The 15,507-nt window shown below is 40.4% G+C and overlaps 1 protein-coding gene across 1 annotated transcript in view; it reads right to left on the bottom strand.

Moving 5' to 3' along the window:
• NEK11 (NIMA-related kinase 11) overlaps positions 1 to 15,507 on the bottom strand; it is a 238,017-nt gene that overhangs the window by 59,016 nt on the left and 163,494 nt on the right. Inside the window, 1 exon segment of the mRNA XM_012663819.1 lies at positions 2,328 to 2,388. Coding sequence (XP_012519273.1) covers positions 2,328 to 2,388 — 61 coding nt within the window.

Here is a 15,507-nt window from a genome sequence, read left to right as displayed (position 1 = left end):
CTTTTAGGATTTTAATAATAATTTTTTTGAACTTTTATTTTCTTTCCTACATTATCTGTTTCCTGAGTCCTTTGTTTTTATTTCTTTCTTCTTTGTTAGATTTCCTCAGATATTTTCCACCACCTGGGTATATGTTTGTATTTAACTGTGAAACATTAAAAGTCAATTTAAGTTCTTTCTGTGCATTTGGGGATTATGGACTGGTAGGGCTTATTCCTACCATTTTTTTTTTTTGGAGAATGTTAACATTCTTAGGATTCTCAGGCTGGTAAATTCTCTCAGAGAGATATCTTCTCAAAAGCCCATGCTTTTCTGGACCTGAAGGGGGCCCATGCTGTTAGCCAGCGTTTCAGAAGCCAAGTAGGGATGGTGTCTGGGAATTTCATCATTCAACATGCAGACTTTCACTTCATCCCTCTGTTTTCATCACATCACATCACCCTGCCATTTGGTGTCCCTGGTGCCCCCAAATCCAGAGCCTCCCTGATTCAGTGTCCCCCAAAATCAAATCTAGTGTCTTCTGTCTTGACTGTAGAGACATTCCTGTATTGCCAGTGGAAGGGAAAGGATTTGGGGTCTATTGCTTCTTGTCCATACTGTTCATTAATCCTTCTATTTTTATCTGCACCCACATCCTGCTTTCAGAGGTAATTGAGGCCTCCAAATCCTGGGCCTTTACGAGATTCTGTGGGTTCAGCTGGCTTGCTTCTCCTAGCCTACCACTTACTTTCCCTTCCTTCCCACTTACGTCTTGGGCACCTAGCTTTCAGGTTTCTCTGTTTTCTAAATAAGTTATCACTCATCTATCTGCTTTCTGTCTTCTCAAGTTCACTAAAGCTCTCATCTGCTCCCATCTCCTCTTCTGTTCCCTTTTTTTCCTATAGGTTTATATCAACTTTATTCCTTTTTTGTTATTTTGGTAGGGATTCAAAGAGAGATAAGTATATATTTTTACTTTATGATTCTAATGCTCATTTCTAAAAAAAAATCATACAGTCTGGAAGAGAATTTAGATATCACCTATCTAATCTAGTGTTATTTAATTTTTTTTTTTTTTGCAGTGGAATCTATCTTTTTCAAGACACAATCTTGGGTAGAAATCTAATTTATAAAGCACATAAGAGTGAAACTATTTTTCTTGAAGCTGGTAAAGGAGCAGAATCTGCATGTAATTTCTCTTAAAAATATTTAAAAATATTTGTTAAGGGCCTCTTCTGCACCAGACACAGTGTTAGACTCTGGCAAAACAGAGATAAGCAGCACAAACACAGCTTCTGTCCCCATGCTGCTCAGTACACCCCCCTTACCCAATCCTGGAGGTTTCTAAGGAACCTAGTTTAAAAATTACTGATGTAATTTAAATGAGGTCCAGAGAGGGATAGTGACTTAGTCATAGGAAAGCCTTTCTGGTCTTCAAGTCCTTACTTGGGAGTTAAATGTACTTTAATAAGTGTTACTGATATGCAATTAAACAGATCACAGGGTAATAGGAGAGAAAAATCAAAGAGTTATGTTATGACTGAGGCCTCCCACATGGAGATATGGAATAAGCTAGAAAAAGGCTATAAATTGTGCATAGAATTCCTAATGAAACAGTGAATGTTTGCCCACTTGAAAACTTAATTGTTTATCTTTATTCCTGCCATTCCCTTTGAAGAGATTAGTTTTGGTTGTGCAGTTAAAATTTTAAAAATAAAAACTCACCATCAAGCTTAAAAGAAAACAATCTCAGCGCTTTTCTTCTAGGGCATGCAAGACTGTGTGACAGTTTATCAGCTAGTGCTAGAAGTTATCATTGTTGGGCTTCTCAGATAAAAAAAATAGAAGAATCTAAGAAATGGGGTTTTATCCTTGAAGCACAGCAATCCCAATTTATTGCAACTGACAATGCTAAAGAAATTTCAGCTTTGTTTTTCAGACCAAATGTCTTTGAATAACTGACTAACCTTCAGAATGATGGTCCTTTCAGCTTGACTGAATGCAATTTGCTTCTATAGGACAAGTGAGGTAGGGAGATTCCTTTTTCAGAGACTGAAAAATCTGTTATTTTACACTGCTAAGCTACCATTTGATCACAAAGGACCACCGAATTTTCAATTATTTCATCCTTGGAGACTGAGAGTCAATTACAGTAATAATAAGCAATTCTTCTTTGAGTTTTCTGGCCATTGATACTCAACTTTTGTTGGCCTCAGCTTCCTTATTTGTAAAACTAGGAGGCTAGACTGAAATATCTATAAGATTCCTTCCAAGCTTTCTACTTCCTGGATATTCCAATAGAGTCAGTAGCTGTCACAATATTTTGGAGTCTAAAGAAACTTACTCACCTAGAGAGGTACAACCCAGGACATTTTGCAAACACCTGGCCAAAGCTTCAATATCACTGTCCTGTCAAAACAAGAGAGGAAGATTTACTTTCCTTGTATGCTAAAAGAATACTTAATGACATGGAAAAATGTTCTTACTACATTTAGGCAAAACAAAATCAAAACCAAAAAATCTGGTTGCAAAATTATTTTATAATATAATCCCATTTTTTAAAACAAAAATATCTGTATCTATCTATCTATCTATCTATCTATCTACATTTCTCTTGCCATTTTAATCCCTAGATCTATTGCTTTATCTCTTATGGGAAGAATATATACTAAAAATGTTAACAGTGGTTTTGACTAAAAGATGACATTATGAGTGATCTATATTTTCTCCTTTGTATGCTTATGTCTTTTCCAAATTTTTATAACAAATATTACTTATTTAATCTATAAAAACAGTAAATGCTATTACAATGAAAGAAAAGTTTCATTCAATTTAGAATTTACTCAATACAGTAGAAATCAAGTGAATATTTTTTTCCTGGAGAACATCTCTACTAACTCTTTGGAAATTTATGGTCTTCAAAAAGTCATAAACCTAAGAATTTCACTCCTCATTTAGCTCAATAAGAGTCAGACGTCCCCCATGAGGGTTGGGGAATCTCAGAACAGTATTTGATAATTGTCTTTAATACAAAATAAATACCTGCCCTCCACCAAGTAGGCTTGGAATAATCTAAAACTGGATCCTAATGATCTGGGAAAATAAAACCTCTTAATTATTTTCATGTTTGTGGTTATACTGAAGGAAATTAATAATTTATAACTCACTTGCTCCATTTCAAAATAAGCAACACATTTCATATTGCAGTAGTTGTCTGTGGATTTTAGAAAAATGTACTATAGTATAATAGACTACTCCAAAATGTTACATAAATGTGTTGGATTCTATTTTATAACATCTGTTGGGGTTTGAGCAGCCACTTTTTATGCATATAGTAAAACTCAACATCATTTCATATTCAGAATATATATAAGAGGCAATGATGAGGAAAGATTCCTGGTCAATGCTGGTCAATGGGGCCAAATCACTAATTAAAGACCTCTGGAGCCTAGCCCAGGCTGTTACCAGGGATGGAAACAGAAGAAGGCAAAACAGACCTTTTCCTTCTTCTGTACCCCTGTGGGCTCCACACTTAACAGAGACAGCCCTGAGTCAGAGAAGAACTCAGCAAAGAGGCATCCTCTGCTGGAAGAAAAGCAAAGCACACATCAACATATGCAGGTGATGGCACCAGCTAGGGAAGCCCAGGTTCTAAGCCTGGCTCCTCCACTAAGCTTGCTGGCCGAGGGCAGGCACTTGATCTCCCAGGTCTCAGTTTTTGCATCCATGAAACTAGGGTTATCATAGCTCATGATGGCTTCTATAACAAAATATCATAGACTTGGTAGCTTATAAACAATAGAAATTTATTTCTCGCAGTTCTAGAAGCTTGGAAATCCAAGATCAAGACACCAGCAGATTTGGTGTCTGGTGAGGACCTATTTCCTGGTTCATAGTTGGCACCTTCTAACTGTGTCTTCACATGGTAGAAGAGAGCTTTTCTTAGATCTGTTTTATAAGGGCACTAATCCCATTCATGAGGGCAGCTAATCACCTCCCAAAAAGCTCCATCTCCTAATACCATCACATTGGTGATTAGATTTCAACATATGAATTTGAGGGAGATATAAGCATTTAGACTCTAGCAGGGGTTGAATCAGATGGTAAAGTGACTTCTAGCTCTAAAACTTCTGGTTAAAGAGCTAGATGGTCAGTGAGTGTAATAGATTGTTTTCAAAAATGGCTATGGCAATCCCTTCCACCCCTGTCTTTCTCACATCAAAAGATAGAGTCTCTTCCTCCACCCCTTGAATCTGAGCTAGCCCTGTAACTTGCTTTGGCCCATAGAATGTGGCAGAAGTGATGCTATGTGACTTCTATAACTAGATCTTAAAAAGTAGTTTCCATTTTCACTCTATTGGAAGCCAGCAACCATGTAAAGAAGACTAGGCTATCCTACTGGAGATATCATATGGTGAGAGGCCTTGGAGCATGAAAGGCCACAGGAAAAAAACAGAGGCCCACAGCCGACAGCCAGCACCAACTGCAGGACATGTAAGCGAGGACATCTTGGGCACCCTAGCCAAGTTCCCACCTAAATGCAACCACATGAGTGACTCTAAACAATATTACATGGAGCACAAGAACTGTCTAGTGAGCCCAGGTAAATCCACAGAATCATGGGAAACAACAAATCATTGCTTTAATCCACTAAGTTTTGGTATGTTTTGTTACATAGAAAAAGATAATGAGACACTAAACAAACTGAGGACACTGACTCTATATTTATGTCTCCAGCACCTAGCACAGCCCCTGGCACATGAAAGATGCTAAATGCACATTAGTGCATGGCTCCTCTAGCTTCTTGATTTGCGAGGAAGTGAAACAAAAGAGAAGATCAACTCCTTGAGCTATTATCTACCTTCAGTTAGATGGCAGGGCTCTCCCCCACTCAAAGCACATTGTCCCTGGAAAAGTGGAGGAAAAACCATACTGCTTCTTAATTCTGTAGTCTCAGTCAGTCAGTTAACCTCCCTAAGCCTCAGTTTCCTTAATTGTAACGTGAGGAGAATAATGGCCTCCATTTCATACGGAGTTTTCATGAGAAAGAAACAAACAAAATAACAAAAAGCCTTAGGACAGTGTATGACTCATTGGAAATACTAAATGAATGGAAGAAGACAGTTGGATAGGATGGGATGAGCTGGGAGAGGGACAGAGACATAGAAGATTAAAGAGTCCGAATCACTGTGCCTGTTACAAAGCATGGAGATTCTCAAAAAATGTTTGAGTTAAAGCAATGCAATAGAAACAACAAGATCCAGAGACAATAAGGCTGCAAGAAGCACTTGGATGGCTGGGACACATCAATTATATCTCCCTAATACAAAGGTTAGGGAACTTCGCATAGGATTGTGGGGAGGGCAGAAATAATACTAATAATATAGAATGAATCAATAAATGAATGAATGAATACCAACTTTTATTTAGGTCTTAATATGTGCCACTGTTGTGTCAATTTACAAGTATTAAGATATTTAAACTCTACAAGGTAATGTTACTTTTCTCCCCATTCAACAGTGAGAAAATTGAGGCACAAACAGGTTCCATAATATGACCAAGGTCACATACCCAGTAAGAGGTGAAATAGACAGGATGTCTCCAGAGCCTGAACTCTTCTTAGTCACTACATTATACACACATATAGTAAAAGGCAGGGCTCCTGACCCAGAGGAACCCACAATATTGTTGAGGAACCAGGGTATAAACTCATGAAAAATACCTAAGAACAATTCCTTGGTAAGATATATATAAAACATAATGCAGCCTGCAGACAAGATGCATCAGTTGCTTCCAACCCCAGGTTCTGAAGAGCAGCGTAAGCAGAACATCAGTTCTCTGGCTACACATGGCCTTGACAGGAAGCACATGCGCTCTTGTAGGGGAGCGAGCAGATGCAGTCATGGGCCATATGGGCACTTGGGACCTCTACTAACTTCCCTGCCTGCTCCTGAAGACTGTGGACCCAAAGGTCATGGACAATAACTGACCTGAGTTTATATTTCCAACAAGGGACAAGTCGTTTTCTACCTCTAAATTGCAGATAGGATATTAAGACCAAAACTGCCAACTGTACTGTTTAAAGCTTTTTTTTAAATTTTGAAATAATTTCAGACTTCCAGAAAAGTTTCAAAACAGTATGAAAATTCCCACATACCCTTTACTGTGATGTCAATATTTTGCCATGTTTATTTTATCATTCCCCCATATATCTACACACATCAGGGTTCCTGAACCTTGGTGCTACTGATATTTTGGGCCAGTTAACTCTAGGTATATATATCAGGTAAGTCTAACACCCTGTAGAATGTTTAGCAGCATCCATGGCCTCAAGCCACTAGATGCCAGTAGGAACTGCCCCATCACCCATCCCCCTGCCCCTGCATTGTAAAAACCAAAAATGTCATGAGACACTGTCCAATGTTCTGTGGGGGGCAAAATGTCCCCTGGTTGAGACCCAGTGATCTCTCTATATATTTATCTCTATAATCACATACATATTTTTTTCAGCTGGTCAAATCTAGAATAAATTGAAGATCAAAATAAATGATATTAGAGGATTATAAGCCATAGAACAAAATAAGATGCCAACTTTACCTTTTAACATTCAATGAAATTATTTCTATTTTGAAAAAGAGACAATTCATACCAAAGATCAGGTCCTACATTTTTCATATTAAATAACAACTAAAGAAAGGAGTTAAAGAGATTGTTTTACTGAGTTGCAATTTAAATTATCAACCTATTCTTTCCTAGTATTTCAGAAATTATCATTTAACATAAATAACATTGACAGAAATACACTCATCCTCATAAGAAAAAGTAGAAAAATGAAAGTGAACACCAGCCTAAGCTCTTTCCTGATATTCTGCCCCATGTGTGCACTTGAGCAGAGATTCAGTCATGGAAAACATATTTCAGGAGCATATTATGTGGGGATTATGTTGTTAATTGGAACTTTTGCATTTCCTCATTGTTTCACAGTTTAAATTGAACCTTACTGGAGCTACGTGGCCTAAGAGAGCAACCACACCTTGCTAGATGTCAAATTACAGTGCCACCAGCCTACAGTCATCCCAGCCGAGGGCTGGGAAGCCAAATTTTCAAATGCCGTGAAGATAATAAGATAGCTCCTTTGTTGATTAACTTAGATGTTCTTCAAGTCTCCTTCCCCGATAACCATCAACCCCTCTATAACAGGAACATGCCTTAGAAGCATGAAGAATAGTTTGTAAGATTCAATTTTGAACAACTGCCCCACAGATTCAAGTTCAGTCAAATGCCAGATTTTCTTCCAGAAACAGATTCAGTCATTTAACCAATGAATTAGAAATTGCTTTTAAGTAGGAATGGTAGCTGTTTGGAAAAGGTCCAGTCTGATCCGTGATGTACATAATTATCAATGCCTGCCTAGCAGCCACAGAAAAAGCTATGATATCTGGAGCAATCTCCTCTTTTAAACAATGTTTATATATAGATATTTAAAATAATATTTTCTCTAGTAACTTCCATTTATTTTTAAATCTGGAAAATACAGAATATCAAAGAAAATAAATAGCCCAAATCCCACCTCTATTAACACACACACATACACGCAGTCAGTCTTTTCTTTACATATCTATCTCTTAGATATTTGAGATTATACTATATATTTATGCTATACGTGTGTCTGTCTTTTAGATATTTGAGATTAAACTACATATGCATGGCATATGTGTGTGTGCACAAAATACACACACATATACACTTTTGTTTGGACTCTGAGCCCGTTCTATAAAACATTCTTCAGAAACATAATTTTAATAGCTGGACAATATTGCAGCCTAAAGCTATATCATTAGACATCTATAATAAGTTGCTTTCATTTTATTTTGTTCTAAATAATATTGCAATGACTATCTTTGCACATAAATTTTTGCTTCATGTTTATTATTATTTCTATTCAGAAGTGGAATTATTGGGCTAAAGAGTATGAACATTTAGAAACCCTTCTTTGCTCTTACTCTTTTCTCCACACTCCCCCTCACCCCAACTAGTGCATTTTCTCCACCATGAGCTACAATGCCTGTAAAACCTTTTCTCATCCTTCTCTCTATTAAAATCTGCTTTGTCTCAAGAAAAAATATGACACATCCAGGAAAGCCAAAATGATTGAGAAGGATTATGTGTTATCTCTCTCAGGATATTTGAGTTTCATAAGGGCTATAACCTCATATCAGAGGAATTAATTTCTAATAGCAAAACTTTAGGCTGTAGCAATGCATGTCAAAGGAGGGAGTTAGATGGGATCTTCACAGCGTTATAAAAATCACACCACATAGATCTTCATTTAGTTATCAGTCAGGTCTGTTTCACTAAAGAATCCAGATCATCTCCTCACCTTAAAGTTAGTCATGATGAAAGATTTAATTCACAAGCAAAACTGTGTCACTTCATTACCCAGTTGTATTCCATTCAGAAAACATTTATTAAATACCAATTATGTGCCAAACATATACAAAAAACAAGGAAGACAGATGCAACCTTAGACCATCATTTTAGGAAAATAATCTTTTTCTGAGGCAGTTTGTATCTCAAGCTGTTGCTGACAGCTACTTATCCAAGAGACTTGGTCATAGTGTACCTACCATTCAAGTTGCCAACAAACTCCAATGAAAAAGGTGAAGCAAAGAAGGAAAAGAAGCTTTGCCACACCTATCAGGGAACAAACCAATGAGAACCCACTCATGGGAGAAGCCTAGTGCCATGAGGTTTATTTGTTCCAAGTCCAAGGACATTTAGCCTTCACGTGGATGAAGACGCAGAGGAAGGAGCCGGGGGAAGTCAAGGCATGCAGATACTAGTGGCCGCATCCTTCCCTCCTCCACCATCCCCACTGAACTTGTTTCTTTCACTAAAATGAGTTAAAGGAAAAAAGAATTTTATATTGACTAAAAAAAAGCATTTGGTTAAGAATAATGTTGAGTAAATCTGAAACTTAAAGAGTTGGAGATAATAAACCAGTGGGAGAGGGTTTAGTTTAAAAGTTAAACTTTGTTTAACAATGTATACAGTTCTCATTGAAGCTGAATATAAGGATAAATAAGGGAAAGATCTAGCAATGATCTCTGTAAAATGATAACTGTGCACAATAGTATGTCTGGTGACAAATGAATTGTGAATGTGTGAATCAATGAATGAATGAAAGGTGCCTAGCTGCCATAGAACTTAGCTTGGGATGAGGGCCCAGTCTGGGTAGCAACAGTCTCTTAGAGATTGTATATCTACCTTTAGACATTCTCAAGAGCCTCCCAGAGGTTTATTCTTCTGCTCACTGCTCCACCACCTTGAAGGAGTGAAAGCTCCACCACCTGTCTACATCTAGCACCCTCAGCACTCTCCAGGCTGGAGGGCTATTAGGACTCCCAATGGCATGTCCAGAGAAGGCTTGGCAAATACCAACATACACATAGACAATTCCATAGCTACAGAAGTGTCTTATGCTTCCAGTGGCTGAAAGCTGCTCAGAGTGAGTGGGAACAGATGCCTGGATGCTGTCATGCTGTGCTGCCAGGCCTGACACTGCACTCTCCGTCTGCTGAACAATCCCAAGCAGGCGCAGATCTATTAATGTATCACAGAGTTGGACGTAACCCTCCATTATGGCTCCAGCTACCCAGGAGTGTTCAGTTTGAGCTTCACCTTGCTCAGACCTCAGGCTCATCCTCACACTTAACTGTCCCTTATGTCAGCAGATGTGAGGATGTGAAGGGACCAACTTCTTTCACCTCTTGGTTACCTCTCTCTCTCAGAGTCATCCCACAGGGATGCAAATCCCACCAACCATGCAGAACCCTCTTCCCTACTCATCCACAGTAATTCTGGAACCATGAGAGACCTCATGTGAGTGCACCCAGGACCTCCTTGAAGCTGTGGCCATGCCCTGGCCACGAGTAGCCAGGAAGTGGCCTCGAGGTAGTCTGAGCACTTGTATGACTCATCTATGTATGCGAATATCACAACTCAGTTACAGTTTTTTTGTAGTTTTCCTTCTCTTGATGACATTATTGATGATGTACTGTGTTTACTGAGAGAAAATTTACACACAGTGAAATACAAGAGCTTAAGTGTACAGTTCTACAAGTTTTCAAAAATGTATACACCTGTGTAGCCACCACCCAAAACAAGGTAAAAAGTCTCTCTGTCATCCCCAACAGTTTTCTCTGGCCTCCTTCTAGCCAATCCCCACCCTCCACAGGCACAGTTGTCCTGATTTCTGTCACCATAGAGTCATCACAGGACTTTGTTTCAGTGACCCTTCACCGCATTGACCTTTCATTCATATAAAACCCTCTCCTTACAGGGTCTTCATGGGTAGCTACAGCTGGTCTGACCTCTGATCTTACTGTTTACTATGTGGCATCTCAAACTGGCCCAGCCCTGTCCTGCCCTGGGGTCTTCCCACCCACTGTTCCCTTCTCCGAACACTTCTCTCCCAACTCCCTTTCCTCTTACTGAGGGGCTGGCTCAGTCCTTCCGGTCATGGCCGAAAAGTCATCTCCTCGAAACTCCCCCTGACTTCCCTGCTTAGCAGGTCACCCATTAAATGCCCTTTTCCTCCATCACTTCTGCTTCATTTCCTAGTTGCTCTTGTTTGTTTGTGTCCTGGCTTGTTGGCTACCTATACCCCCAAGACCGTACACTTCAGGCATTCATCCATTCATTCTTTCATTCATGCATTCCACAATATCTACGAAGTATTTGCTTGTGCCAAACACTAGGAATACAGCAGTGAAAAAAATAGAATCTCTGCCCTCCTACTGGAAATAGAATAAAATCTCTGAAAAAAATAGAATCTCTGCCTTTCACTCTAGTAGGGAGAGAGAGACCATAAATGAATAAGCAAGTGAACAGTGGTAACTCAGATGGTGGTAAGGACAGTAGAAGAAAATAAAGCAGGGCAGGGGAAGAGAGACTCTCAGGCCAGTGGATGCTATTTCATATAAGGTAGTTAGAGAGTCCTCCCCAGTAAGGTGACACACAGCAGAGGCTTCAAAGCAGGGAGGGGGCATGTCATTTTTGTGTCTGGCGGGGAGGGCATTCCAGGCTCCCAAGGCCAGAACATGCTTGGTGTGTTCCAGAAACAGGAAGGAGGCTAGTGTGACTGGGGTGGAGTGAGCAGGGGTGTTTCTCACAGTGATGGAAGAGAGGGGCTCAGTGAGGTGACAGTGATGAGGGTGCTGGAAAGTCATGAAGCAGATTTGGCCTTTTATTTTGAGTGAGACAGGGGGTGTCACGGGGAGATCAGTTAGGAGCCATTACAAGGAGGTGACGGTGGCTTTGGCAGTAGGAATGGAGGTGCTAAGTAATGCTCATATTCTGAAGGTCGAGCCAATAGGTTTTGCTCACAGATTGGATATTAAGGCGAGTGAAAGGATGTGAGTCAAGGCTGACTCAGGAGTAGCTGGTTTGGACTGAGGCTAGGGTACCTGAGGGGTTTTCTTTTGGACATGTTTATTTCAGGATGTCTATTAAAGGTCCATATGACTCCTAACCCCCTCGCAGGGAGCCTGGATAATGTGAGTCTAGAGTTCTGAGGAGACAGAACTGAGGAATGGAAGGCATACATTTAGGAGTTGTGAGTCGATAGATACTATTTAAATACATGAGACTGAGTGAGACGTCCAGGAAGGTGGGACTAGGCCCATTCTGTTCACTACCATATACCCAGTGCCTAGAACACTCAAATATATGATGTGTAAATGAATGACCCAAGAAACAACCTACCAACTTTTTTTCTGCAACTTGCATTACTAAGCTATTATCCACTCTCCTACAAACTGTATCCAGAACAGCCCTGAAAAATGCCACTAAATTACAGAAACCAAAACACCAAGGTGACCTTATCCATTTTCTGCATACTCAGCTGTAACTTTCACATCTCAGCTTGATCTCATTAAAAGCCAAGCCCTTGCTTATATGCATTCATAATTCATAGGAAGGCAGAGGATGCTGTTTAGCACAAAGCCATAGGACAGAGCTGATGGCACTTTTGTGAGGGCTGCCCTAAAATCAGGAAACTGAGATCATAACTCCTATCTCACTGCTGATGATCGCCTTCTGCCTTAAAGTATGTGTAGTGACGGGAACACAGAGCCACATCTGCAAAATTCAAACTGCAAACAAGCCCCCAGCTCCTATAACACTGAACGCCTCTGTCGTTGAATTCAGACTTGCTGAAACGTGACTGTCAATGTGTCCACATTTCACTGCTAATGCCTTGTTTACTCTGCATTATTAAAACCTTCTAACTGCAGCTGTCTCTTATTAATGCCCAGGTTCGCAGCAAGTCAGTGCCTGTGGGGTTGCTTTAGGGTTTCCATGACATTTACAGGTATTCAGTGACAGAACTGCTATGACATTTAAGATTATTTGGAAATGTAAAGGATGAAGCAAAAAGAAAGTGGGGCTGATGGAGTGGCAACACAACGGACATCTACCCAAGAACACGGGCCATGGATTTTCTGGGAGTCAGTGAGACCCGCGCTCCCTCCGCTGCGATCTCTTTCTAGAGTTCCAGCTGTGTGGAGGGGAAAGCGCCTCCAATCAATCCCCTCTGCTTGCTCTTGATTAACTCCTTAATCTCTTTCCATGCTACACGTCCAGCAGTCTAGGGAAGAAAGTCATGCAATTAAAGGGAGGTTTATGGACACAAAAAGAGAAAGAATATTCACATTCCAGAGGGTAGCCCTCATGATACACAGTGCTTTATTATAATTACTGTTTTCAACTATAGTTCTAGCTTTATTCTTATTTAAATTCCACAGAATAAGTGGAAAACTTGGCTCTGTGTTTCAAACATGGTTTTAAATCATCAGCTCATGGTCCATTTTTACACATTTTGGAGCTGTGCCTAAGGTCCCAAGCATCTCCTTTTCTTCTCCTTGACTAACTTCTACGTTAAGTTCTGTACTTTCCCCAAATGCCTAATAGTTGACACAGTGAATATTTGTTGGTGTGAATCCCAGCTTTGTCATTGGATGGGGTGACGTAGGTCAAATTAGTTATTCTCTCTGCTTCATAGTTTCCTCACTTGTAAAACGGGATGGAAGATGTTAACTCCATCAAGTGTTTGCGAGTATGGAATGGGACAAGGCATGTAAAGGGCTTAGCACAGCACCTGGCGTGCTGCAAGGTAGCTCTGTCTCATTAACCACGCCCACTGTTTTCTCAGATATGACACGGACCCCTGTGCCTCCAGATTAACAGGTCACGTAGGAAGGATGCACCTCCAACAATGGCCCAGCTGTGTCACACTGCTTTCCTCCTAGGCTGGACACTATAAAATGATAGTCACACTCCCTTTCTGGGTGAATAAAATATTCAGAAAATAAAATTAAATTTTTCTGTGTAATTGAATCACAAAATAGTTGAATGGGCCTTTATATTTTTATGTTTGCAAATGCTGTTTAGGAAAGTTTTCATATTTTTCACAGACTTTTTTTTTTGCATACCATATGGTCAGGGCACCTCAGCTCTGATGACAGCCAGGGAGATAGAAATTGATGTTGGGTGGTGGGGGTAGAAGATTTCTGGAGAGAAAAGCCCCAAAGGTACCATTCCAATTAGTCTTCTCAGCTCTGTGCCACCACCCTAACCCTGCAGCTCCAGGGACAGCAGAGCAGAGCACAGGGCATCTCCCTGTGCAGGCCATTGTCCCTTTAGTCCTCCATCCAGCTGTGGACCTCTGCTCCGCCACCACAGGGAGGCCATGGGGCTGATGACCTCCCCATCCTCACACTGAAAGGAACACACGGACTCTCCACACTCCTGCTCAGCTTTTCTTTTGTCTTTATCTTGACTCTATCTTTTCCCTACATGCTTTGGTATTGGGGCAAAATAAAATGCGTAGGTATGATCCTAAATACATACTGGATCTAATTTTAAAGATTTAGGGGCTAAGGCCTCCTACAAAGCCCAGTGTGCTATGTCCCACAACAAGGTTCGACTGGTCCCAGTCTGATCAGCAATGAACTATGCTTTATGCCAGACAAGAAATGGGAGAGAGGGAAGGGGGGAGAACAATGATGGAAATGAGGGCTGGGATGGGGGTGGGGGTGGAAATTATAGCATCAAAGTCACTCCTTTAAGCAACACACATTGAGTGTACACAAGGTCCATCAGAAGGAATGACATACCAAACTGGTAGTATCCACTAACACTTTAGCAAGACTGGTTTCTTTATAGCCTGGGACACAGGCCAGGGGAACACTGACAGAGAAATGATTGGCAGCCTGCAAGGCTGCTTCCTCTAAGGTCAAGACAAAAAGTGCTTCCTCACACATATGAAGGTAAACTAATTAGGTCAGATCATGTGAAATAACAGGCAAATCACTCCCACTATTGGGACTCCAGAGTTCTGGCACCTTCAATTAAAAATATAGTAGAGAGGTGAGCTCTTTTTCGTTTTAATTTTCTTAGCTCAGCACTTTTCCTAGAACTGGTATAAATTTTGCCTTGTACATAGCTCAGTAATTCTATTCAGTAAAACAGGTCTCACCAGAGTACCAGCTAATGCAATGGCCCCTCGGCTATTCCCTCACACCTAATGTGTTTATTATCATAAGTGGAGGGAATGAGATTATAATTGTTGTGCAGATGAAGGACTGTATAAAAGAGTGGCTAAAAATAGTCACTAGCTGTGTAACCTTGGAGAGGTTACTTCACCTCCCTAAGCCTCAGTTTCCTCTTGTGTAAAGTTAGGATATCACAACAGTCTCATCTTTCAAGGGACCTGGGTTTTAAAGTCAACACTTAATGCAATAGTCAATTATACCCAAAATATCCTCCACTGCTGTTTCTATTTTAAGCAAAAGAGCCCATCTTTCCTCCTCTCCTTCCCCCTCCCCTCCGTCCCTCCCTTCCTCCCTTCCTTCCTTCCTTCCCCTCAAAGGTATCAGCATGGTTTGAGGATCTCCCCATCTACTTCATAGACATTTCTCTTTCCTCCCTAATTCTGTCTTCTCACCTGCTTCCTACACGACCTGAGCTGACACAGCATGTAGAATACTGAGCACAGAATGAAAGTTCTGGGAATGTTAGCTGTTACTGTTATAACAATTATGATCTGATTAAACTAATGACTCTACTAACAGAAGAAACTCTTACAGGCACCTTCCCTCATGACAATCTGATTCAAGTGTCCTCAGTAGAATCTTGGGCCTTGCCTACCCTCTATCCAGTTCTCTGCCCTGTGGCAACATTCTAATAAGAAGATCATTTCTGTTTTTCCTAATGCTTCACTGTGCAAAGAGAATTTCAAAACTACAGGAGGATTTGGGGGAAGGGCATTGAGAACTTCAGAATTAGCTGGAAAAAATGGACCTCTGCAGCCCTCATCTTAGCAAGAACAAACACCATAGTCCTTAAAAGCCTTCTTAAAATAAGCTTCAGTGAAAATCATATTTGCTAAACAGAGCCTTTCCAAAGAAGTTCTGTGTCAAGGGCTTATTGTCTACCTAGTATGTGTACTGCTGGTGCACCTGGGCT

Source organism: Propithecus coquereli, unplaced genomic scaffold, assembly GCF_000956105.1.
Source record: "Propithecus coquereli isolate 6110/MARCELLA unplaced genomic scaffold, Pcoq_1.0 Scaffold12, whole genome shotgun sequence".
Lineage (NCBI taxonomy): Eukaryota > Metazoa > Chordata > Mammalia > Primates > Indriidae > Propithecus > Propithecus coquereli.
Note: the sequence above shows the minus strand (reverse complement) of the source record. Positions and strands in the feature narration are given on the sequence as shown.